This window comes from Magnolia sinica, chromosome 13, assembly GCF_029962835.1.
Source record: "Magnolia sinica isolate HGM2019 chromosome 13, MsV1, whole genome shotgun sequence".
Lineage (NCBI taxonomy): Eukaryota > Viridiplantae > Streptophyta > Magnoliopsida > Magnoliales > Magnoliaceae > Magnolia > Magnolia sinica.
In genome coordinates, this window is record NC_080585.1 from 168825 (window position 1) to 195641 (window position 26817).

The 26817-nt window shown below is 41.2% G+C and overlaps 1 protein-coding gene across 3 annotated transcripts; it reads left to right on the top strand.

The window, feature by feature from the left end:
* Positions 1–26551, top strand: LOC131222289 (N-acylphosphatidylethanolamine synthase). 3 transcript variants are annotated; one of them, XR_009159984.1, is made up of 6 exons: positions 1–404; positions 4730–4857; positions 23677–23762; positions 23875–24015; positions 25726–26197; positions 26364–26551. XR_009159984.1 is itself a non-coding variant. In XM_058217302.1 (5 exons), the coding sequence occupies exons 1-5, from the start codon at positions 196–198 to the stop codon at positions 26005–26007; spliced, it is 846 nt and encodes a 281-aa protein (XP_058073285.1). In that variant the 5' UTR covers positions 1–195; the 3' UTR covers positions 26008–26309. The 3 variants fall into 3 exon arrangements, 2 of the variants coding, with proteins under 2 accessions (XP_058073285.1, XP_058073286.1); XM_058217302.1 differs by lacking the exon at positions 26364–26551 and having other exon boundaries at positions 25726–26309; XM_058217303.1 differs by lacking the exon at positions 26364–26551 and having other exon boundaries at positions 23878–24015; positions 25726–26309.
* Positions 26552–26817: the final 266 nt, after the last annotated feature.

Below are 26817 nucleotides of genomic sequence, written 5' to 3' on the forward strand. Positions count from 1 at the left end.
TCCTGCAAGGGTTACACGCCTAATGAACATGTCGCGAGCGCGGCACGTGCACACGTAAGCCACAAATCCCGTATCCAGAGTCCAACATCGGCAATTATTTTTACGATTGACCCTAGCGTCTCTAGCAGGAGACGGCCAGGGACGGTATTGATGTCATGACAAAGAGGAGAATAAGGGAGAAGAAAGGAGAAAGGGATGCGAAGGAAAATGGAGTGTGCGGCGAGCTCAAAGCATCTGTGCGGGTTCCCCAGAAAGCTGGTATTCATGGCAGCAGGAGCATTCGCCAAGGCCATCACCTGTCACCTCAACTCCACTTCCGTTCACAACCCCGAAACCCTAATCCGTCTCGTCCGATGCCGTCCCCCTTCGACTCCCCTCATCACCGTCAGCAATCACATGTCCACGTCTGTTCTTTTTCTTTTTCTTATTTCTTATTATTATTTTTCGATCATGTTTATCATTTTTCCTTTGAAACTCTCTCAATAATATAATTAATGACGGAAACTTTGATATTCTGCCAGAGTGTGATCGATGATACGCGGGCACTTAGAAATCACTGCATACCTTTTCTTTTCTTTCAAAAGCAACAAAATCATTTCCATCTGATATTGCCCACCTCCAATCTATCCACAAATAGACAGCCCCCTGACTTCCTTTGGCTGATTCTCAATTCTCTAAAGGGGAGGGAACTTTTTGGAAGCAGACAGAAACTATAACAGTTCATCCAATTTCCAACTGAATATGATCTGCTATATGCTGACATTTTTGGACATTGCCTATCCAATTCTGCATCCAAAAGCCCAAAAGCGATTTCGAATTTTTGAACAAGAAGTGGGAGTTTACGGTTGATAACAAAGATCCATTGGTAGGCATTCTGCCTGCAGTCATAAACGATCTAGCTACGTACGTCACATTTATAAACCTGGCCCACAACATTATTATTATTATTATTTACACACACACACACACACACACACACATTCACACCGTTGTGGGATTTCACCACCAATGGGTACCCAAACCCTTGACCTGGTGTTGAAACTCTTGTGAGACTACCACTGGGGCAAGAGTAAGGACCCACTACCGCATGTGGGGTCTGTGGTAAAAAAAAAAAAGTGGCCACCACATTTTCATTCAGAAGCTCCTCATCACATCTGCCATCCTAAACTCTTACGCTACCTCCTGCTCGAGAGAAAAAAAAAATCTGCTTCCAGCTAACCCAATGAAATCTGGTTTTGCACTCAAATTCTCCCCAAAACAACTTCGATGAGATAACATTTCTATACTTTGCCGGATACCCGTTGTTGAGAATAGACGAACCGGAATGCCATCCAGGAAATGTTTCAGCAGAATCAGCCTCCCTGCTGGAGACGAGCCAAGTCTTCCTACCTGCAATTTTGTTTGCAATGCGCTGGAACCAAATAGTGTCTGGATGCTTATCGGATAGGGGAACTCCCAAGTATGATAGAGGAAGCTTAGCTTCTCTTTCTTTAATACCATAATTCTTTGGATCACTTTAGCCATGAAGCTGCACTCCATTGTGTTACCTATTGACCTCAACCCGTCCGTAGTCCTGCAGAAAATCTTTACCTACTGACCTCAGCCTGTCTGTAGTCCTGCAGAAAATCTTTCTTTGACTGAGAGGCACTAATTCTGCGATGCTTGTTTTTCCAACTAGGAAGCATGGCTAAGCAATTCTGATCACATTTGATGCAGGTGCACGACGCACCTAGGCCCATCTAGGGCCACTGTATGGCCCAACAAAACGTAGGCTTGTAGCCCACCGTAGGGCCAACATGTGCTGATTTCCAGATTTGAGGGCCTAAATCAAGGATTACCATATGGTATTTTTGGAAGATGGAGAGTTGATTTGAAGATGTAATCGATATGATTAAAGATATGAGCTAGATTTAGAGATTTGATCGCTTTCCATGTTTTCTTTTCATTAGACTTTTCCCACATGAAGAAAAATTAGATTCGGGTGCAATAAATTGTGAGTAATTCTCTTAATTGTAAGGATTTCAATTAAGGATTCTTTTAGGATCTTATAAAAGAGGTAGTGGTGTAGGAGTTGGTAGATTCGAATATTTTGTAAGTGTGGTTTTTCTTTACTTTTGTAAGAAGAAAGGTTGATATCAATAAAAGCTCTTTCCCTCTCCACTCCATTATTCTTGTGAGTCTTCTTATTTGAATTTCTTTGCAATTTGGATATCGAGATCTCATTGACTCGATAACCGAGTTGCACCATTTTGGTCTTAGAGCGGGTCATCTTTGGAAAATTTCAACTCTACGTCATTTCCTAATGCCATCGGAAGAGGTAATACAGGAAGATTTCACACAACTAGCTCAATTGATTTGCACACTCGCAAAACGGGTAGATCAACTCACGCACGAGATAGGCAATCTCACTAATCGAGTGGGAGAACTTTGGCGTAGAGGGAATCCAGAGACCGAAGTTGGAGCATGTGGACACGTAGGGGAAGTTCCCCACCAAGGTCCTAACCAGCAACGAGCGAACCTGGCTTAGACGACACCAATGATTGAATCCTTCGATTGTTAGAATGTGACAAAGAACCCAAAATTAAAGTAGAAATTTCAGATACAGTGAAGCAATCCATAGAGTCAAAGGAAAAGTTGACATTTGAAGTGCTTGATGCATTAACGTTAACCTATGCTTGAATTCATCAATGGATCAATTGATGGATCCAATGATGGTGACAATCACAAACATGCAAGTAGGTCTCAATACTCAAATTGAAACATCTTTGCAAAAGATAACCATGGCAAAAAAACAGGGCAAATGTTTTAGGATCCGCAAAGAACTTTAAATTTACAACTAACAAGTTGACACTCACAAAAGTGCAGGTGAAAAAGACATCACATACAGTGGACTCCAACAAAGGTCATGCCAAGTTGGTGCTTAGGGTTGCATCATCAACTTCCACCAAAGAAGAACATGATTTGTTGTAGTACAAAGGTTGAGATTGGTTTCCAACTCGAGGATGAGTTCTTTCAAGCCAAGAAGAATTGAGGCAGGCGCACGATGCACCTAGGCCCATCTAGGGCCACTGTATGGCCCAACAAAATGTAGGCCCAACATGTGCTAATTATTTATAGATTTGAGGGTCTAAATCAAGGATTACAATATACTATTTTTGGAAGATGGAGAGCTGATTTGAAGAAGTAATTGATATGATTAAAGATATGAGCTGGATTTAGAGATTTGATTGCTTTCCATGTTTTCTTTTCATTAGACTTTTGCAATATGAAGAAAAATTAGATTAGGGTGCAATAGATTGTAATTGATTCTCTTAGTTGGAGAGATTTCAATTAAGGATTCCTTTACAATCTATAAAAGGGGGTAGTGGTGTAGGAGTTTGGTAGATTTGAATATTTTCTAAGTGTGATTTAAATTTAAAAAAAACTTGTGTAAGAAGAAAGGTTGATATCAATAAAAGTTCTCTCCCTCTCTACCCCATTATTCTTGTGAGTCTTCTTATTTGAATTTCTTCGCAATTTGGGTATTGAGATCTCATTGACTCGATAATTGGGTTGCACCAACATTGAAGCCAAGCCTCATGTCGTTCGCTAGTTTATTTGTTACTTTAGATTTATATACAAAGCAAAGAAAGGACATAGTAGGAAAGAAGGCCAGCAGGGGCAGCTCCTTCTGCTATCGCTATTTACCCTTCATCTATAAGATCCAACTTCTAATTATTAGAAGTTTATATTATTAGGAATTGCTTTCTTTTTATTTCAAATTTTCTTTTGAATTAAAAATGCAAAATGACACATATGAAATAACTGTAATTGATTTACATATCTACATTAGTTATAACAGATTATATTAATTATATTAGAGATTTATATTGCCCATTGAATCTGTCAAAATAACATATATTATCTACAGCATCAGCTGGATGGGATACCCAAGCACTCACCCTTTATGACACCCAGCCACAGACTAAAATTAAAGTCCACTCTATGTTGTTCCCGATTATCCTGTCTTTATCTCATTCATAGAGAATGTATCAAATCCTGAATCCATTTGCAGTTACAATAATCGTGGAACATTTGGTTCTTAGGTTAGAATCTTGACAGTTGCAGCAAGTAAACTGGACAGGCATGGCATAGTATTTATTTATGTTTTCTCTGGGCCATGGTGTACATGATTACATTCAAGTTGAGCTTTTAGGTATATGAAATAGGGTGAGTATTAGAGAAAGTTCCCTGTGCAACCCTCGAGATCAAAGGATGACTTTGTAACCATGCAAAGTGGATTTGAATGGGAGTGTCTTTCTTAGTTGGGAAGAGTTTGTATATTCATCAAATCAAATTTAAACTTGTGCAGTTTGGCATCATGGCATTATTCAAATGATTCAGAATTATATGTCTAATGTAGAGATCTTCACATATGTAATCCATGCAAGATATGTTAGTAAGTTTGTTCTTGTCATAAAAGGGAATTGAGTTGATTGCATGCATGCCAATCTAGTTATGTGTCATAGAAGAGTTTTTTGAACATGAGAACAACTTCTTCTAAGCTGGCCTTGTTAACATGGAGGCTTATGAGTAGCCCATTTAGATATCCATGTATCCCAGGGTCACTTTTTGAAATTATGTGACTATTCTAAACTCGTGCAAACCCCAACCCTTTTGAAAATCAGTAGTTTTTTTTTCTTTTTTCTTTTTGCGAGTGCTCTTGCTGAAAGAAGGATACTTGTAACAGGTTGGATGATCCACTCATGTGGGGATTCAGGGGTTTCCCATCAGCAGATGCAAGACTAGCACGGTGGGTTCTAGCAGCAGATGACATATGCTTCAAAAATACAGTTTTGTCATACTTCTTTCGACTCGGTAAGAACATATCTGCTCCTTATTACGTCTTTCTCAATGAACTTGTATTTTCATCACGAGTATGTGTTTTGTGTCCTCTGAATATAGGTGTTAATGTCTTTATAATTTGATTCCTCACTTCATTTTGCTGGGAGCCTGGGATAAGGATATGATGATGATCTTGCTAATATGGTGTTCAGAGAAGTCTATCACTTAATGCTCAGTTTCTTTTGAGATTAGTTTTCATTTTCTTTATAGATTTATAGCTACTTGTTACCTTTATATGTTCAGTTAGACTTTTTGTACAAGTTGCCCTGAACTGCCATTGGTTTTCGAGAAACTAACATTTTTGCTATTTTTAGAAGTCGAATTTTAGATGTTCCGTAAGGGCCTTTTTGCATGGGCAACATTGTTTTGATTCCTATGAAAGACAGCTTCTGACAGAGGTGCCACATCAGCAGCTACCCCTAATTTTGTGGAAATGCTTCCACAGTGATGATAGGTTTTGTTCTTACTCCACAAAAACGAAACCCATCATCTTTGTTTTTATTGAAGGATAACGGAATTAGTTTTCATTTTCTTTATAGATTTATAGCTACTTGTTACCTTTATACGTTCAGTTAGACTTTTTGTACAAGTTGCCCTGAACTGCCATTGGTTTTCGAGAAACTAACATTTTTGCTATTTTTAGAAGTCGAATTTTAGATGTTCCGTAAGGGCCTTTTTGCATGGGCAACATTGTTTTGATTCCTATGAAAGACAGCATCTGACGGAGGCGCCACATCAGCAGCTACCCCTAATTTTGTGGAAATGCTCCCACAGTGATGATAGGTTTTGTTCTTACTACACAAAAACGAAGCCCATCATCTTTGTTTTTATTGAAGGATAACGGAATTTTTTTTTTTTTTAAAGCACTGAGATGGTGCAAAGGTTTCAAATTACATCAGAGTGAAAGAGGAAAAATTACAATCCTTAAGGGTGGAGATACATGAAGCTCCATCAACCATGAGAATAGAGACTGTAGAGGAGACAAAATCAGCCTTTGTGGAAATGTTCCGAAAAACATCTGCTGTTCCTTTCCACCCTAGATAGCCTATCGGATGGCAAGGAGAGGTAATCGCCAAAGGTTCCTTTTTTCCTTAACAAGGGAAGCCCCATGCCAAACAGAGAGAAGGGCACCCATTGAGGTCGGCATAGCCCAAGAGATGTCAAAGATCCTAAAAAGACGACACCATATCTGATTGGCAAAGGGACATTGGTTGAAGAGGTAATACATCCATCATCTTTTTGGGAAGATGTTTCCGAAAACTAATGGGGAGCCGATGATGTGGCTCTCTGTCAAATGTTGTTTCTCACAATCCACAAGGATGTTACCTTGAAATTGATGAGAAAATAGAGGCCCCAAACCATTTACGCTTGAGCTCATGGGGCTTGAGGTGGAGGGCTTCCCTCATATGGTTAAAAGACTGGTGACGCTCTTTTGCAGTAGAGGGGTTTGTGGAATTCAAATTGTGTAGGAAACTTAAAATGTTGAAAGATAAGATTAAAGCTTGGAAAAAAGAAGAGCTTGGTAAAAGGGAGGCCGGGATGACTTTCATTCTCGAAGAGATACAGGCTTTAGATGTTAAGGTCGAGGAAGGTGATCTTTCTCTCAAAGAAAAAGCCAAGAGAATCAAGTTGACCTAAGATTATTCTAATCGGGTTAAGGAAGATGAAATTAAATGGAGGCAATGGGCAAGAATTATATGGATTTAGGAAGGCGTCAAAAATACAAAGGTTTTTCATAGTATTTCTAGTACGCGCGCAAGTATCAACAAAATAAAATTACTAGCATTGTGGTTGATGGAATCCATATTGAAGATAAAGACTGCCTGATTGAAGAAGTGATCCAGTATTATAAGGAGTTGCTTTATGAGGAAGATTAGAGAAGACTAAGTTGGATAACTTGCATTTTAGTAGTCTTCCGGCCAAAGATGGTGACTCGCTCAAAAAAACATTTTCAGATGAGCTGAAGAAAGCTGTTGATTCGCTGGGAAGGGACAAAGCCTCGGTTTCGGATGGCTTTCCAATGGCCTTTTTTCCAAGTGTTTGGGAGGTGGTGAGGAAAAGATGTTATGGTTTTTATGGGTGAACTTTTTGATAGGGGTCAATCTTCAGTTGACCCTGGTGCATTTTTCGTAGCGATCATTCCTAAGGTTTTAGGTGTGGAAAGGTTCAGTGATTTCAGGCCGATTAGTCTGATTGGAGGACCTTACAAGATTCTGGCTAAAGTATTGGCCTTGAGGATTTGTGCAATGTTAAGAAGTGTCATATCTAAAAATCAAAGTGTGTTCGTTCCGAGTTGGCAAATTTTAGATAGCGCCTTAATAGCTCATGTATGCCTTGACTCGAGATACAAAGGATGAGCTAAGGGAGTTGTGTGTAAGTTGGACATAAAAAAGGCCTACGATCACATTGATTGGCGGTTTCTTGATTATATGTTGCAGCGGATTGGGTATGGGAAGAGATGGAGAAAATGGATTTGAGGATGTGTGGGGCCAGCGCACTTCTCGTTGTTGTTAAATGGTTCTCTCGAAGGTTTTTCCCAAGACTTCTAAGTGGTTCTGTTAGGGTGATGTCACCTTTTCTCTGTCATTGTGACCGAGGCTTTAGGAAAGATGATATCTAAAGGGCAAGTGGAGGGTCTTGTCTGCAAGTTCAAAGTTGAGTGGGATGCTTGCTCCTATATCTCATCTTCAGTTTACGGTGCAAAGTTGAGGCCATCATGGTAGACTAGTTGAGGATGATTACCAATGCTTCGAGGTGGTGTTAGGTTTAAAAGTCGAAGGAAGTGGAGCTTATGGCCGGTATCTTTGGGTGTGTGGCTGGTTCACTTCCGTCTATGTTTGTTGGTCTCTCTCTGTGTAGGAAAACTAGCTAAACACTTATGGGGGAGAGTGGTGGAAAGATTCGAGAGGAAGCGTGCTAGATGGAAAAGTCGTTACCATTGTGTGGGTGTATCGCCCTCATCAAAGTGGCTTTATCTAAAATTTTCTCTTTACTTTATGTTGCTTTTCAAATGCCTGGCTTCAGTGCTTTCCAGGCTTGAGTGGTTAAGGCAGACTTTCTATGGTGAGGGGCAGAGGAGAAGAAGTTCCACTTGATGTGGTGGAAAGAGGTGTGTAAGTCCTATGATGAGGGAGGAGTAGGTATAAGAGATCTTTAGTCCATGAATGTGGCCTTGCTTGGGAAGTGGCTTTGGAGATTGGGTGAGGAGGGCAACATGCTTTGGAAGGAGGATGCAGGACAATTAACCACTTGCTCTAAAAGCTTGAATTGATAGAGCATGGCGAATTAATCCCTTTATCTTATAGCTCAGGCCTCAAATCCATGGGTTAGGTCATCGGCCGAACCCTCCTCGTGAGACCCTAATCCATCGATTAGGTCCTTGGCCGAACCCTACTTGTGAACCCCAAATCCATGTGTTCCGCCTCCTCATGGGCCCCAAATCCATGGGTTCTGCAGGCCACCCACCCCGAGTGTGCCCCTGCATCCCACAGGCCACCCCACTCGAGCTCGGTGTGAAAATGCCCCCCTCCATTAATCACCCCTGGTAAGGAGTCTTAAACATGAGACCTCCCGCTCTGATACCAATTTGATGCAGGACAATTAACCACTTGCTCTAAAAGCTCAAATTGATAGAGCATGGCAAATTAATCCCTTTATCTCATAACCCAAGCCCCAAATCCAGGGGTTAGGTCCTCAGTCGAACCCTCCTCGTGAGCCCTAAATCCATAGGTTCCGCTCCTTCGTGGGCCCCAAATCCATGGGTTCCGCCTCATACGAGCCACCCGCCTCACACCAAGGTGTTCGGTATCGATATCGGTAGGTGTAACGGTGCCCACCGTTACCTATACAGATACGGCCTGTATCGGGCGATACGGGGGCGTAACGATGCAAAATTTTAATTTTAATTTTTAGCCAAAAAAATATAAAAAAATATGGATTAAATCTGGAGTATTCTAAGTATTCCAAATATGCATTCATTTATAATTTAGAACATGTTTATGGTGGTGAAATGGTCTACTCTTTGGTGAGAATGCTATGTCGGGCTATCTGATGGATTTATGAACCTGACAACCTGGAATTAACTGCAAACCTTTTATATTTAGTTTTCTAACCAACTAACTAACTAACTAACTAACTAACTATATATATATATATATTGAAATTTATTGTAATGAATGTAATACTAAAACATCTTATATTTTCAAGTTTTCCTTTTATTTATAATGCTAATGCATTGTATACTTCATGACTCACATACATTTCATTTCAATATATAGAGTTTAGGGACTTTTGTATCCTATTATGTAATTCAGATACCTAACAATTTGATATCATTTTCCCCCATAGATCTTTAAAAAAAATAAAAATAAATTGAGGTAAATAGTGTTGTCGATTCGGGGCTGATTTGGGGACCATTTGATGCCCCAAACTAGCCTCAAATTAATGCAATCTATTGGCATTTATCCCACTAATGGATTGGTGGACATTTATTGGAGAGGGAAAAATGAAAAATATCAAATGGTCCTATTTCAAAAAACAAGTGTCTGCAAATTAACAGTGAAAATTGTAGGAGTTATTTAATTTTGGGATTGTGACTTAGCAACAATGGTCCCAAAATTTAATTGGTTAATTTTGAGTTGATATATACCTCATGTATAAATTTTTAGGGCCATGTACTGGGGTCCACTCGATTATGAATTATATATCCATGTTATCCATCCGTTTTAGCAACTCATTCAAGGGCATTGGAAAAAAATAAGGTATATCCAAATATCAGGTGGACCACTAGTGGGCTAGGCGGGCCACCTCGATGTATTTGTATATCCATGCCATCAATCTGTTTTGCCAACTCATTTTAAAGCATGGTTCAAACATTCAGGTAAACCTAAATCTTCGGTGGACCACTAATGAGTATTCCTTTAAAAGTGGGGCCCACCTCAATGCATTTGTTGTATATCCATATGGTCCATCCTTTTTGCCAACTTATTTTAGGGCATAGTCCAAAAAATGAGGCTGATCCAAATCTTAGGTGGACCACAAAATAAGGATTTAATTTCCACAATTACAAATTTCATAATACTTTTTTTTTTTTTGTGATCAAGCTGTTATATGTATTCTCCGTGTAAGACCCGTATCCTAGTCTGTACCGTTTCGTAGGCTTCTGCGGTCCTCCCGGTCGAATTCCGGCAACCTTTGACCTGTATCCGACGTTTGCGTGCGATCCTAAGCTGAGTCCCGCATATCAGAGTCGACACGACTCGAAACTTGTACCCTAGCGATCGTGCCGTCGCCGTGGTTCCAACGCCGCGACTCGCGCACCGAACCGATACCCAGGCCAGGAGATGTGGGCCCGCGTTTATTTTGAAGAAACGCCGCGTGTTGCGAATTTCGAGAGAATCTCTACAACATGTCCCATCAATCAATCAATCAATCAATGTCAAGTACAAGCCATACCCCAAGTACAACACCCATCCCTCCTTTTCCATAAGTCAACTCTCTCTCCCCTAACCATCCCTCTTTTTACAAAAAAATCAAACTCACCCATACCTCCCATCACCTTTCCTTACAACAATCCCATCATCCCATCCCTTTTCACCCATCATTTCCCTCTCTCTCCTCTCTTCACTCCTAAGCAACCCAAAATTTCCATACGTCCAAGCTTTTCCAAACTATCCCAAAGCAACAAGTGTAGCCCACCCTCTCATCTCTTACCCCACCATCAAAACTCCATCAACCACCATCAAAAGTTAAGCATGGGTGCATACAAGCCCAAGGGAGCAAGAAGGAGGCCAATAGGTGGGTGATCCACCGTTAATTCTTATTTTAGGGCCCACTTGTTGGTGAGACCCATTTTGATGTATGTGATGTAACCGTGGGGGGCCCGATAGTGGCGGGGTCCCTCCGCTTCACATGTATTTCTCTCTCTCTCTCTCTCTCTCTCTCTCTCAGAATGAAGTGGGCCCCAACGATATGTTAAATCTACTCCATCCATCATATGGTGTGGCCCACCACATTTCAGGGAGATCCATACCGTCCACTCTAGGGATGGTGGGAAGTTCCACACACCGGACTAAATGATATATAATATATTATATTTATATGTTAATATATATATATATATATATATATATATGTATATATATATGTGTGTGTGTGTGTGTGTGTGTGGTGGGCCACGTACAGGAGGGACCCACCACGATGCTTGTGTTATATCCATGCCGTCCAGTGTCCCTGGACGCTGGACGTGATGGAGGCTAACATGGAGTGCGTGTACTGCCATGGGTGTGTACTAACAGTTAACAATATATATATATATATATATATATAAAATAAAATATATATTATATTTAAGCTTTTGGGTGGACCACTCATGTAGGCCCCACCTTGATGTATGTACTTAATCCAACCCGTCCATCTTTTCCTTAGATCATTTTAGGCGTTGAGCCGAAAAATGAACCCAATCTGATTTCCTGGCGGGCCATAACATAAAAAATATTGACTTTACTGTTAAAATTGACTAGGACCTACCTTGAGCCAAAACATACTGAATATTGGGCTTGTTTGGTCAGTCTTGACCCATGAAATGCAATGGCTGGAGTGGATTCACCTGATGCGGGCCCCACATGGGAAAAACTCCAAGATTTCTATTTTTTTTTTTATAAAAAAAACAACAACGTAGGCAGCAGCGCCTGCTGCTGCCGTTGACACCAGAGGACGCAACAACGTCCTGGGCGTTGGAGGCAAGGACCCACGGTCCCAGCTGTGATGTGTAGGACATTGTGCATTTTGTGGGCCCTTCTTCTAGCTGTGGGCCGTCATAAAAATCAGCTGTGTTATGTAACTCAGGTGGCCCACTTCACAGGAAACAATGGGATTGAACGTCTGCCATTGAAACCTTTTTAAGCGTCACAGAAGTTTTGGATCATTATGAAATTTGTTTTTCCTTTTCATCAGGGTCCGTGTGACCTTGTCAATGGCTTGGATGGTAGATAAACATTATGGTGGGCCCCATGTGGGACCCACTGATGTATGTATTGTATCCCATACCGTCCCAGGGTGGGACGACTGGTGTACCTCACTCCAGCTAAGTAGCTACTGGAGTGGCGTCACCAAGTTCTGTGGGTCCCGCCTGTGTCATCCACGCCGTCCATCTATGGGACCCACCATGATGCATGTGTTGCATCCAAGCCATCCAACCATTTTGAAAGCTTATTTTATGGCATGAGCTAAAGACTGAGACAGATCTAGGATCAAGCGGACCACCTAGCAAAAAGGCATTGGGGATTGAGCTTCTGCCATTGAAACTCCTTTGTTGTCACAAGAGTTTGGATCATTAAGAAATTTGTTTTCCTCTTAATCCAAGTCTGTGTGACCTCATGACCAGATTGAATAGAAAATAAATGTTATGGTTAGAGGCGGGCATCGAGCCGAGTCGAGTCGAGGTGGGCCAAGCTTGGCTTGGCTTGTCCATGATGTACTTGAGTTCGAGCTCGAGCTTGGCCTCGAGCTCAACATTGAAGCTTGGCTTGTTTGCCAAAGCTATCGAGTCGAGTTAGAGTCGAGTTGAGTTTACCTGGAGTTGAGCTCGAGCTTGTTAGGTGAGAGAGTAATGGATTCTGTTCTTGATCCTCCTCCATTGATGAAAATTTCAAAAATCTTAAGAGAATTAAAGCAAAACCCGATGAAAAAACCAAACAAAGCTTTGAATCGGATGAGGAAACCTGTAAGAACCGATCTGTTCTTGATCTTCTTCCCCAGCAGAAATCCAAGTACTAGAAAAGAAACAGAGCAGAACACAGATTAGAAATCCAAGTAAAGAGCTCTAGCCAATTAGATCATTGGATTTCCTTGAAGCTCTAACAAATCTGAGAAGAACCCATCTCGAATTTCTTGGGTTTCTCGCCTAAGAAGTAGATCTCAAGAGATTGAAATCATACTATTGTGGAGCTGAAATGAAAACTGGTGGTGGTGGTTGGGGCGGGCGTGCGGCTGGCAGTGGGCAGAGAAAGAGAAGAAAGGGAAAGGGAAGGGGGTGCGTGCGGTCAGGTAGAGACTCTAGGGTTTGTTTTTTATTTTTTTATTTTTAAGTTTAAACTTAAAACTTATATTAATATAATATATATATAATATATAATATTTAATATATTTATTAATCGAGCCGAGCAGAGTCGAGCTTGAGTTCGAGCTTTGAGTCGAGTCGAGTTGAAATGCCCCCTGGTCGAACTTGGCTTGAACTCAACTCGAGCTTCAAATAATTAGCTTGGCTCGGCTCGAATCGGCCATTCAAGCCGAGTCAATCCGAGTTGACTCGAGCCGAGTCGAGCGAGCTTTTCGAGCTAGCTTGACTCGTGAACAGCCCTAGTTATGGTGGGCCTTAAGAATTTTAATGGTGGAAATCATTGTCACCACTGTTATTTGGAGTGTGGTCCAGTTGATCTTTTGATATGATTCATATATATATATATACACACACACACACACATACAAGGCCCATGCGATTGGCCCATCTTGATGTATTTGTGGCCCGTTGTTGAGGCCCACTTTGATATATACGAGGCCCATGTGATTGGCCTATCTTGATGTGTTTGTGGCCCGTTGTTGGGGCCCACCTTGATATATATATATATATATATATATATACACACACACACACACACATATACACACACACGAGACCCATGTTATGAGGCCTATTTGATGTATTGAAGGCCTATGGGTCGAGGCTCAATGGGTTGTACATAAGGCCCATTGTAATGTGATTCCACCATGGTTTATGTGTTGACCTTTATAGCGGGCTATGCCTTGGGAGCAATGATGGTTTGACGCCCACATTGTAAGTACAATGTTGGTTAAATGTCCGCATTGTGACTCTCCCTGGGGCCCAATGACAGGCCCATACTTGTAGTGTGTAGGCCGTCTAGGCCCATCTTTGTTATGAATAGAGCCCATCACCACATAACATGTTTATTATAGATCCATGATTCATGATCATACGCATCATTTGTATGCCTGATACGAGGAGTGACTGATCATAGCATATGCCTTCGGGCAGATTGTTTATGGGCTCCCTGATAGGCAGAGTTGCCCTACATGAGCGCCCGGTACGTGCAAGATTGTTGCATGTCTAGTAGAGTGATTCATGCACTTGCATGTGTGTGATTATGATTATTGTATGCCCCAGCGACATCAGGGTCATAGCCTTTACGGACACATCGTGGATGGCTGTATTGGATACCGGAAATACTGTTTCTAGCATCGGGGCGCCATAGATGTCCCTGTGTGAAAATCGCTAAACGTCAAGACCGAGTAAATATATGAGCGCACGAGGGCCGAATACCAGGAGGCCGCGTCTCCCACTGTGTCGTGGTCGGTTGGAAAGGGGTGTGGCCTTACTCGCCCGAGGGTAGGGGGCATTACTAGGCTGAGTTTGACAGCTCGTAAATGGGTCCACTATCGACGTGCCAGATAGGTATTGGCAGATTATTGGCCAGGCGGATAGTGAGGTTTCTTACGCTCACTTGGACTGTGCGGTTGGGAGGGGCAGTGCCATTTGGAGTGTACTAAACTCCGGTGATTATTCAGAATGAGAACTGTATTGATATTGATGAGGATTGGTATACTTGAGCTGTGCATCATGCATCGCATGGTCTTGATATGGCCGATAACATTCATATCTTGCACCTCATAGCCTTGGTACCGCTGCTTGCATTCATGTACTCATTAGCATGATTCCGCATTACTCTGACTTTGCATTCTGACCACGCTCATATTCTGCACACACACCATCTTCTAAGCTTTCTATAAGCTTATGCACGATTGATGCGTGCAGGTGACACCAGGACGCAGCGATAGCCTCGTCGCAGTTGGAGTGTGCAGCTGAGTTTCTGGAGTTTCTGTTACTTTCATTATATTGTATTTCTCTTTCATACGCATTGTACTTAAAGTTTTTTATTATAGTGGATTTTGTTATGGTGTTCTTGTGGTTATTGTTCGTGGTTTATGCTTATGGTTATGCTTATACTGAATCAAAATCATGTTTGAAATCCACCTTGTAGGATCCCAGGATCGGAACCTAGTGTATAGGTGCCGGGAGCCGAGAATGGGGTACTACGGAGGCTGTCAGCGCCGGATTCGGCGATTGAGAATTTTGTGAGCCCGGTTTCCGAGTTTGGGGTGTGACACTCTCTTCATCAAGATCTGACCTTATCAACAGGTTCGATGGAAAATAAACATTATAGTGGGCCTTAGGAAGATTTTAACAATGGGCATTCAATCCCAACTGTGTGGTCCAATTGAGATTTGGATCCCTTTGCTCAAAAGATCTGCCCTAAAATAAACTTGAAAAATAGATGGACGACATGGATATACTACACATAAATCAAAGTGGGCCCCATGTAACAAAACAGTGCTGCGTGCACCACATAGCATTTAAAGTGCACGCAGTCCATTTAGTTTTCCAATGCACGCAGTCCGTTTGTTTTTCCAAGACAAATTGAAAAGGAGAGAGGGAAACCGAAAAGAGGAAGGAAAGAAGAGAGGGAACTAGAGAGAGAGAGAGAGAGGAACGCAGAAAAAGAAGAAGAAGAAGGGCTGTTGCCGTGGTCGCAGTAGCCCAGCACCAAGAAGAAGAATAAGAAGAAAATAAAGAAAAAAGCTATGTTTTTTTTTTTTTTTTTTTTCATTTTTTACTATTTTCTTTAGGGTTATGGCCCATAACGGCCGTTACAAACCCAAAAATGGAGGTGCCCCATTTTGGGGCCGTATCGCGTAACGGTATCAACCGTTACTGGTACGTATTGGCCGTAACGGCCGATACGTAACCGATTTTGAATACCTTGCCTCACACGGGCCCCAAATCCATGGGTTTTGTGGGCCACCCACCTCGAGTGTGGCCCTGCATCCCACAAGCCACCCCACTCGAGCCCGGTGTGAAAATGCGACCGCATTAAAGGAAGTCATAAGGAACAAATATGGGTGTTCGGATGGCGGATGGTGGATAAGGGAGTCTTCCGGTTACCGAGTGTCGGCTATGTGGAAAGGGTAATATTTTCTAAGCCTGTTTTATGAAGATGAGCTTCTCTTTGGGGAATGGAAGAGGATTCAGTTTTGGGAGGATTTTTGTGTGGGAGATTCTCCTTTGAAAAATATATTTCCAAGGATCTATCGGTTGGCCCTAAATCCTTCTATCTTGGTTGCCGATTACTTCTCAAATAATGGGGAGGAAGTAGTGTGGGAGCCCTTGTGTAGGAGGTTCCTTCGTGATGATGAGATTAAAGAATTTGTGTCGCTTCTAGATCGTATTCATCTATGCCATCCGACAAGATCCGACTTGAATAAGATGGTGTGGAGGATTGACAAAATGGGCTTTTTCTTGGTTCGATCTCTATACAATCTTTCTTGTGATAAATGATAATCGAACACTTGGGGAGTTGGGGCAAACTTAGTTTATGTGGCATTATGAAGAGAAGTGCTAACCATTGATAATCTCTAGAAACGATCAATGGTGCTTCCCAATATATGCCTTAGGTGTATGAAGAATGAGGAGGTAGTAGATCTATTTATGCATTGCCCCTTGGTGGGGACAGTTTGGGCTGATATCCTTATTCGTTTCAAGGTTGCTTGGTCTTTCTTGGCGTCGGTGCGTGACCTCTTGTTAGCTCAGCATTGTGTGGATTTAAGGAAAGATGAGAAGTCGATGTCGAGAATGGCCATGCTTGTTGTGTGGTGGGTTGTTTGGGAAGAAAGAGATGTGAGATGCTTCAAGAATGAAAATAAGGCGGTCGATGGTTTCCCAAGGGTTAGGTCATGTAGGACGGGGTCTATCCTAGAATGAAGCAATGAAATCATCAATGGATTAACTGGAACAATTTAAAGCACAGAATGATGCTAATTAATCACATGCTTAATGAATTCAAGTATGTAACCATGCTTAGATTCGATACTAAATCACAATCCGTCAGTTAGATCTTATAAAACATGATTAGATATGACCTATGGAAGGTAGGACTTCCATCTAGCATAAGAATTGATCTAATTCTAAAGGGAATCTTTTGGTTTGTTGAAGGGTTTAAGAACTAGAGTTTTGGGATTTGGGGATTTTGGATTTTGGATTTGGGAATTAGGTTTTGAGGTTTTAGTGATTTAGGGTTAGGATTTTAGGAAACTAGGTTTGGGATTTTGGGACCTGTGGAAGGTAGGACTTCATCTAGCATAGGAATTGATCTAATTCTAAAGGGAATCTCTTGGTTTGTTAAAGGGTTTAAGAACTAGGGTTTTGGGATTTGGAATTAGGGTTTGAGGTTTTAGGGATTTAGGGTTAGGATTTTAAGATTTGAGGTTTTAGGAAGATTTAGGGTTAGGGCTTAAGATTAGGGTTTTGGGAAATCTAGGTTCTCGGATTGGACTTGCGGGTTTTAGGCTTAGGATTACAAAATTTAGAGACGAATGAGCAAGGATTAAAGAAGGAAATAAGGAGGAGATGGGTTGGCCATACGGATGGTCATAGAGTCTTGTCTATACGGTCGTACGGTCAAGTGTGGAGGTCCGTACGGTAGTACAGTGTACGTAGGCCTAGGTTTAGATGGATTTTGGAGGAGATTGGGGATGAGTTTTAGGGAAAACAAAGAAAATAAAGGAGTAGAGAAGGATTGAGAGAGAGAGAGAGAGAGAGAGAGAGAGAGAGAGAGAGAGGAAAAGAAAAGTGTAGATATTACCTTGAAAGAAGTAGATAAGAGCGATAAAATGGAATCACTCCATGGCTTCACACCAGTCCAATCACAGGAAGTTTTACTTCATCACAAAGCAAAGAGAGTTTTTTCTTTTTCAGATGCAATAATGGGCTAGGGTGTGAATGTTCAAGATGTCCAATGATGATTATCCAATGGTCGGAATGGTCCAACTCCAACTAAGTAGCCTACATATCAGGTGGAAGTTCTACAACATACGCATTAGAGTCCAATTTTTTCGATATCTTATAAGGACCGGCACTACATGCTTATAATTTCGTAACAACCCCTCGAGGAAACCGTTCTAGTGTTATACGAACCATCACATAGTCACTTATGTGAAATTCTTTAAACTTGTGATGAGAGTCAACAAATATCTTGTACTTTTTCGTTTCTCATATTAATCTGTTTTCTAATCTCATTGTGCAAATCATGGATATGGTGTGTGAATGCATTTGCAGACCTTGAAGGTTTATGAATATGAATGTCCACGCACATGCGCCAAGTGCCATCTTTCTTAGGTGTGAGGAGGGTTGGTATGACACATGGGCTCAAACTTTTCTGAATGAAATATTTTCTAAGTAGTTCATCAACTTACCTCTTCAACTCTGCATGCTTCGTGGGGTTCATTTGATAGTGAGGAAGTTTTGGTAGAGTCGACTCAATAACAAAATAATGGTATGCTAAATGTCCCGCATGGGTGGAAACTCATCCAGTGGGTCCTCATGGAAAACATTTCTAAACTCCTCCAACACCAGACTCACTTCAAGTGGCAACTCTACGCTAACCTCGGGTGTGACCTCTCTTGCCATGAGGTCAGACACCATCAAATCAGCTTTAGTCTCCCTTTCAAACTCTTTGGCGTTTATTATGTGGAGAGGCTTAGGCTAGGACTTCCTCATGTCTTTAGGATCACCTTTCTTGAGGTCATCTTTCTTCTCCGGGATGCTTTTGGGCGAAAGAGGTTTTAACTTTATCCTCTTACCTTTATTCATAAATGAACACGTATTCGAGCAGCCGAACAGTGCCGTATTACGATTGTACAACTAAGATCTGCCCAAAATGATATGGCCTACATCCATAGGCAAGACAACACACCAAAACTTGTCTTTGTAGAAAGAAAACTATACGGGAATGAGACACCGCTGAGAAATCGGTATTGAGGATGCATCAATCCAAGAAACTTGAGAGGGTTGAGGGTGAGGGACGGGTTTTAAACCCAAATGAGATATAGTGCTAATGGAGACCACGTTGGTGCAACATATACTATCAATTATCACCTTACAGTTTTTCGTCACCACACTTGATGTAAGTATGGAAAATTGAATACCTGCACTAATTATCACTCTCTTTGACATGAGCTAAGGTGCATCTGACAATTGCGAGTGGCACAGTCTCAATTCCTTCAACTTTTTCATCACTAGCACCAATTTCAGGCCAATATTCCTCATCTTCGCAATCGCCTTGATCATTCGCATTCTCATTAAGCTCACCAATTATGAGGGCCTTACCTCGCTCTTTTGTAGGGCATTGGTGTGCTAAATGACCATATCCTTAGCAATTGTAACACCACGTATGCTCACCTCCCCTCGAACTAGTACTAGCCATGCCTTTGTCCCTCACATCCCTATTGTTGGGTTGAGTACCAGTTGGGACTTTGGATGGACTCCCATGACTAGGCTTAGCTCCCCGGGGAGTGGCCATGACGTTGGATTCACGAGAGTCGAATCACCTCATGAATTGCGGTTTTAGATACCGTTAAAGTTCTTGCACCACTTGATAGGCATGCTCTAGGGTGTTGACGTCATGAGGAATGAGCTCACGTTGAAGCTTGAGTCAGACGTCCATCCTGAAATGGGAAATTGTCATTAACGGGTCCTCCTCTGTGTTACAATGCATCATGTATTCATCAAACTTGGTAATCTAATCAGCCACGGGCATTGATCCTTGACGAAAGGATTATCATTGATCCAAAACCTTCTGGCGATAAGAGAGAGGAATGTACTTTTCCTTTAAATCTCTTTCATCTCAGCCCACAGTGAGACCGAGTGATCTCCATACACCTCCATCTTCCGCTCGACATTTGTCTAAAACTTGGCTCGGCTTACCAACTTCATCTGGGTGAATCTTACTCAATGACGATTGGACATATTGTACCACTCGAAATAATAATCAATGTTCGCAAGCCAATCGAGAAAGGCCTTGGGGTCCAAGCAACCATCATAATTCAGGGCCTCAATTGATGGGGACATCACGCGCACGCACGCCGCCCCTCTACGCACGTACGCACGAAGGAGGGCCCCACCGTCGATCTGGATCGATGACGACGTCCAGGGAGGGCCTCCTAGTTAGAAGACGGAGTTTTAGTTCAAGAGAGTGGGCTTGATGGCCAAGAAAAGCCCATCTTGAGATCTCATGATCATGGTCCAGTAGTCGGATTGATTTCATATTTTAGGTTTTGCTTATTTATATTATTTAAAGCATCATGAACGCTTTAGATTTCTTTGATTGATTTTTATTTTAGTTTACTTCATTGCTAAGTAATAGGTTGCGCGCATGGTGCGAGTTCTGGGGTATAGGGTTTTCCCTATAAATAGGCACCCCTTGTAGTTCTTTTGATTCATTGAAGTTGAATAAACATTCCTGCGTGTTTTTCTGCTCTCTGAGTTTCTGAGTTGTGGAAAAATTCAAGTGGGTGCGAAGCCTTCCCTTTTCGAATGGCTAAATTCAAGTGGGTGCGAAGCCCTCCATTTTCGAAGGGCTAACTACTATGGTGCGAAGCTACATTTATCTCAATCCGCCCCTCCATCTTAGTTCATCCATCCCACGATCATCTTCGCTTCAAATCCGCTTGTTTTGCAGCCATTCATCTCTCTATAGCCAGTTTCTAAAATCTGGCCCTGTAGGAGGGTCGAAACTTCGACGGAGCACTGCGCTTTGACCGTATGTCGGATCACCCCCAAACTTGGAGGTTTTGGAGACCTCCCTTGGACGACCAAGGCCAAGGAGTCCGTTTTGGGATTCAGGCCCCCACCACACGTGCGGCCGGCCTCCTGCGCACGTGTGCCCAACTCAGGCCCGTTGTCCGCACACGGGAGTTGTTCCAGGTTCAGGTTTTCTTCCTTTTTTTCTTTTTTTCTTACCTATTTTCATAACCCTAGTCCTAGATTGCATTATTCCTAATTTATTTGCTCCCTTTTTCGCCCTAGGGTTCCCTGAATTGAAATTAGGGAATCCCTCAGATTAAGGGTTGATTGCTATGCATGTGTGGATGATTACTATTTCCCTTTGAGCATCGTTTGGTCCTTAATTTTACTGATCCAGTCCTAGCCTGTGTAGGCCTGGACCCGTGCAGATTCCCCTTTACTTGAATGCTTGACTTTGTGTGGGATGTGGAATTATTATGTGATTGTTCTGCATTAGTATAATCTAAGCCTGAATTCTTGCACATCATACTTGAATTTCATGTCCTGCATCATCAATCTTCACACTCTTCACTACTCGATCATCAGGATCACGGTGGTCTAGATACTCTCCACGAGGTGGCTAGGTACGCACCTTAGCACGGCCAACACTTCTGCCACGGCCTCTTCACGTCCTCCAACTTGGTTTCCTCCAACTTCACTTCCCGCTTGATATTGGTCATCTTCCCCATCGTCGAGGTTTTCCTAGAGGGAAACTTCCAAGTAGGTCATGCGGATATGGGTCTCATTCCGGAGGGCTACCAATTGGTGACTGGTGGTTCTACTTTGGGCCTCAATAGCTGCGAGATGGTTATTATTGGCATTGATAACCTCAGCAAGCTGTTTCAAATTCATTGTGGGGTGTAGACCAAAACCACGCCTAGTACGAGTAGGGATAAACTGGGCACCTAAAGCAGAACCTAGAAAATAAAGACGCCAAATGCAATGAGATGAGAATGTGAAAGACTACTAACCCTAGACACGGCAATATAAAAACCTAACCTAGATGCAACTTGAGAGTCATATGCCAAACCTAGGCTCTGATACCAGAATTTAATGTTGGACAGATGGCCTAGCCTAGAATGATGCAATGAGATCATCAATGGATTAACTAGAACAATTTAAAGCACAAATTAATGCTAATCAATCAGAAGTTTAATAAATTCAAGTATGTAACTATGCTCAAATTCAAGACTAAATCACAACTCGTCAGTTAGATCTTATAAAACATGATTAGATAGGACCCCCCAGAAGGTAGGACTTCCATCTAGCATATGAATTGATCTAATATAAAGGGAATCTTTTTGTTTATTAAAGGGTTTAAGAACTAAGGTTTTGGGATTTGGGGATTTTGGATTTGAGGTTTTAGGATGATTTAGGGTTAGGGCTTAAGATTAAGGTTTTTGCAAAATCTAGGTTCTAGGATTGGACTTGAGAGGGTTCTAGGCTTAGGATTATGGATTTTAGAGAAAGGAGCAAGGATCAAAGAGGAAAATAGGGAGGAGATGGGTTGGCCATACAAACAGTCATACAACCTTGTCCGTACGGTCACATGTGGAGGTCCGTATGGTGATACGGTGTAAAAGGCCTAGGTTTAGATGGGTTTTGGAGGAGATTGGTGATGGGTTTTAGGGAAAACAAAGAAAATAAAGGAGTAGGGAAGGTTTGAGAGAGATTGAGGAAACTAGGGAGAGAAAAGAAAAGTTAAGTATATATATTACCTTGAAAGGAGAAGATAAAGGAGATAGATAAGATGGAATCACTCCATGGCTTCACACCGCTCCAATCACATGAGATTTTAGTTCATCCTGAAGCGAAGGGAAAGAGTTTTTTTTTCATATGCAATAATGGGCTAGGGTTTGGGCGTCCAAGCCTTATATAGTCTTAGAAAAGACTTTTTACAAAAAGACGCTCTCAGATAAAAAAAATTCACATATAAACAATATAAGCTAAAAAAATAAAAAATAACAAACATATAAACAATTAAGTAAACTGAACTATTTCGTGGCCCACAATCAATATTCCAATGATGATGATCCAATGGTTGGAATTGTCCCACCAAGTAGCCCACATGCATCTTCCCAGTGCGGGTCATTCAAAGATGCATCATCATGCATGCGGGGTCTTCAACGGGCTAAGCACTCAAATTGGGCCCACGAGGCCCCATGTATGCATCCACCTAGCCATAAAGAAATGGGAGCTCTCCTCTTGTATGCTTGACTGGTGCTCTGATGTCCTCATCATCAGGTTGCTGGTTGTTGAATGGGCATCTTGTTCCTCTAAGCCTTTAGATTGTAATTTGATTTTCTCAGGATGTAATCGGGGCGCTATCTTGGCGCCTTTTTGTTGCTTTTTTCATTTTCTTTAATAAAATTTCCATTCTCTCTCTCTAAAAAAACAGTGCATTTAATATGCCTTGAATTGTTTAAGTAGATTTGCAAACCAAACAAAATAAACGAAAAAAAAAATCTTGTCTAAGCCTCATCCAGCTGATTGGGGTTGACTACACAAATCCTATTACGCCATTCAACTCTATCAAGGATCGTATCCTCTGTTAAACCATGTCATAAAACCTTTCTTTTTAACTTGTGTTGGCCCTTCTAGGGTCTTGAGCTCGAATTTAAAAAAAAAAGAAAAACTTTTGTTGACTTCTTTTTTAAAGGCTACACACTTTTATCACAGGATCACAGGAGCAAGTTGATGACTGGAAATCTATGCTTGAGATGACCAAAATCAAAAATCAAAAATCAAAAGATGCAAAAGAAATTCCTGAAAATTGCTGAAGAACAGATGCCTATGCAGTCACATCCAGCTTGGCCTTCCTAAAAACCTCGTTTGGAATCTGGTGATGATTGCAAAAGCATCATTCATTATGCTCGTTCCGAATTGACCAAAGATCCGCATACAAGAAATGTCACCACGATGCTTTCCTTTTACTCTCCAACAATGTCTTGATTATTTGTCAATACTTTCCAATTTTGTTGACTTTTTGATACTGCTTGCTTTGTGTTATACTTTCCTCAATTTTTTAGTTTCAATTGAATTTTGTTCCTTGCATGCAATTGGAATGAGATATATGTTTTCTGAGAGACTGATCCACACAGGAAAATGCATACCGATTACAAGGGGTGGGGGGATTTATCAGGAACATATGAATGAAGCTCTTGACCGCTTGAGTGAAGGTGGTTGGGTACTCTCTTATAATCTTGCAATTCTCACACTTTTTTAGTTGTATGAATTATTTTCATTCTATTTATATCTTAACTTTACTTTTCTTAAGCTATTTATTATCTTCCGAGGAGCAGCTGCATACATTTCCAGAAGGAAAAGTATCCCAAGAGAATGAGCCTATTAGACGGTTAAAATGGGGAACTGCCAGTCTTATTGAACGAGCACCAGTAACTCCAGTAGTTTTGCCTATCGTTCATTGTGGTTTTGAAAAGGTAATTCTCGAAGATATGATTAACTTCCCATTTTGCTATGTTTTACATATATGTCATGTATTGAATCACTCTTGTTCATTTTCATTGCTTCCTGAAGGCATGCAAATTTGCTGCAATAGAAACAGGCTATTGTTTGGTACACATTGCTAAGCAAAAACAAGAGTTACAATAATCATAGCTTATTTGAAATGCAGCTGAACCACTATAAAGTTCTGTTTAAAATTGGATTCACCAGAAAATGTTGAGTGGTTAGGAATTAATCGAATAGTTTCTGATCATGTTTTCCACCCCATGTCCCTGACTAGTGATGAAACCGAAGATGTACTTGGCCTTGTTCTTTTAGAAGAAACCAATGTATGGACTCGTCTTGGACACTTCCAGTAGGTCTGATGCTATAAATTCTCCAAAGACACTTTCCATCAATTTGCCAATAAAAAGTGTTTGTTATTCCTTTTGGTTGAAGTAGATGACCTTGTTTGGGAGAGCGCTATGGAAGCTACCTTTTCTTGCAGGGCAGAGTGCATGTGCTTTAATAACCATCATAGATTCCCCAACGAGGTGTTTAGGAGGGAGAAGTTGGACGTAATAGCGTGGGCTTTGTCAATCAAGTCAGCTGCTAATTGTCCTTTTGAATTTGGGTCATTGGTCCAACTTGTAAGTTTGGGACATAGGGTTTTGTTCTATGCCCATGTTCTCTTTTCGGCTGTTTATCCCGTTTTCCTTCATGTTTGCATCTTCCGTTTCAGTTCAGTTCGGCGATGAAAATGAAGCATTGATGTTTTGCATGAAATTATTGTAGTGGATAATATAGTTTTTGTGAAAAGTCTTTCTGGAATGAAGGAAACTATTTAATGATTTGCTTTTTTATAGTACTGGACTGAGATTTAGAAGTCCTTAATAAGCCTGATCATGAATCTGAGGAAGGGAGGAGCTATATGACATACATTTATTTTTTGAGTTATTTAGTACCCAGCTGAGATTTAGAAGTCCTTAATAAGCTTTACCATGAATCTGACAAGGTTTCCAGTACTTGACACGACTTGATCAAGCAGGTAACTTGGTGATTTTTTATTTTTTTTTAATTTTTTCACGTGCTCTATTGAATATCAACGAAAAAAAGGTCCTGTTTTAAACTTCTGACCAATGATTTAAAGTGCAAGTCTCAGCTTAAGACGTAGTCAGCTTAAAAATCAGTCTGGTAGTCAGTTCTTGTGTGCATGCGTGCATGCTTAAAAGTGAAGCCTGGTAGTCAGTTTTTTGTGTGTGCACGCGTGCCTGTGTGTGTGTGCACGTGTGCCTCTGTGTGTATGGTCAGTTTTAGTCAGCTTAAAAATCAGTTTGCTAGTAAGTTTTTGTGTGCGTGCTTGTGTTTGTTCCTAGTCTTGATGTAGCTGAGTCGGCTGGCTGAGCTTTTTGGGTGCTCAATCAGGTTCCCAGACGTTGGTTTGAGCATGTTTCTGAGTTCCATCAGTCTCATCGCATCATGATTGCTATCCTTTTATGACCAAGTTGAAACTTCTACCCTTTGATAACCTGGAAAAAAAAAAAAGAGCGAAGATGTCAGATCAAAATTGCCAATTAGGAAAATATCAAAGGCATATATTACACTCGATGGTGCTGAACTCATGAAAAACTAATCAGAATGCTTCCTTGGTAGGTTCTTGATTCAGTTTCCTTTATTTCCTGTTCCCCTTCTATTTACTTTCTCAGGTGATGCCTGAGAAATCTTTCTTTGGCAGAAGGCCGCCACTCCCTCTTTGCAAGAAGGATATCAGAATTATCATCGGAGAGCCAATAGAATTTGACCTTCCAAGATTAAGGCAGGCAGCAAAATCCCTGTCTCGAGAAATGTCTTACCCAAGTGTTGGATGGCCCACCAATTCCCATGGACTCGATGAGGCAGCACAGAGGTGGCTATACACCAACATCTCGGATCAGATCGGAACTGTCATGGAGAGCTTGCGTATCACCCTTAAGAAATTCAAGGTATGAACTGATGGACCATTGAGGGAATATATGATGCAGCCATTATGAAGATAAAATGGAACTTTGGTGTTAAACAATTTTGACTCATGCTTAGTGAGTCTAAAGTATTGATTCAGCAGCGACTGCAACTTTAGCTTGTATCCAGATAAGGATGCGCTGGTATCATTTCTTCAGGAATTATTTTAAACCTGAGGAGGTATGCAAGTTCTATGATTTAACATATTTTAGTTTCATTATTGTTTTCTTTAACAAAATAGAGAGAAATTTTCTTTAAATTTATGGAAGTCATTGCATTGATTTTAGTTTCAGTCATGAGGAATTCATTTTCTTGGATGATGAATGAATATTTTATCTTGAACCAGCAAACCCAAATGGATGGGACAAGGCTATGATGATGATCTGAGTATTTTATCAGCAGCGTCAAGCATCGTGTTGTGCCTTGTCCCAACTACTGAAGGCATTTACTTGCACAGTAAAGATGCTGTCCTGGTCTTTATCTCTTGTAAACATTGTAACTTGATTAGAAACAGGCATGTGTTGGCATTGGGCATTGTGATCCTGGAAAGATAGATGATTATGTAGAAAACCTCCAGATGATTACATGTTAACAAGGATGTATTACTGCAGTGGGCCTTTTTTGTGGCCTCATTTAGTAGCCACCCCCAAATGGGTGGGAGAGGGGCTTAGATGCTAATGGTGATTCAGCAGCCTGTGCTTGAGTTTCTTGTCATGTATTCGTTATTAGTACTCATGAGAGTTTTTTTTTTTCTTTTCATTCCTTCCAAGAAAGATCCTTCTCCAAATAGAAGCAATAGA

Bases quoted from the DNA above. Each gene is read 5' to 3' on its own strand.
- LOC131222289 (XM_058217302.1), top strand. From the start codon at position 196: ATGCGAAGGAAAATGGAGTGTGCGGCGAGCTCAAAGCATCTGTGCGGG. The intron at 405-4,729 runs GTCTGTTCTTTT...TACTTGTAACAG, and splicing joins GTCAGCAATCACATGTCCAC to GTTGGATGATCCACTCATGT. The intron at 24,016-25,725 runs GTAATTCTCGAA...TTACTTTCTCAG, and splicing joins TTCATTGTGGTTTTGAAAAG to GTGATGCCTGAGAAATCTTT.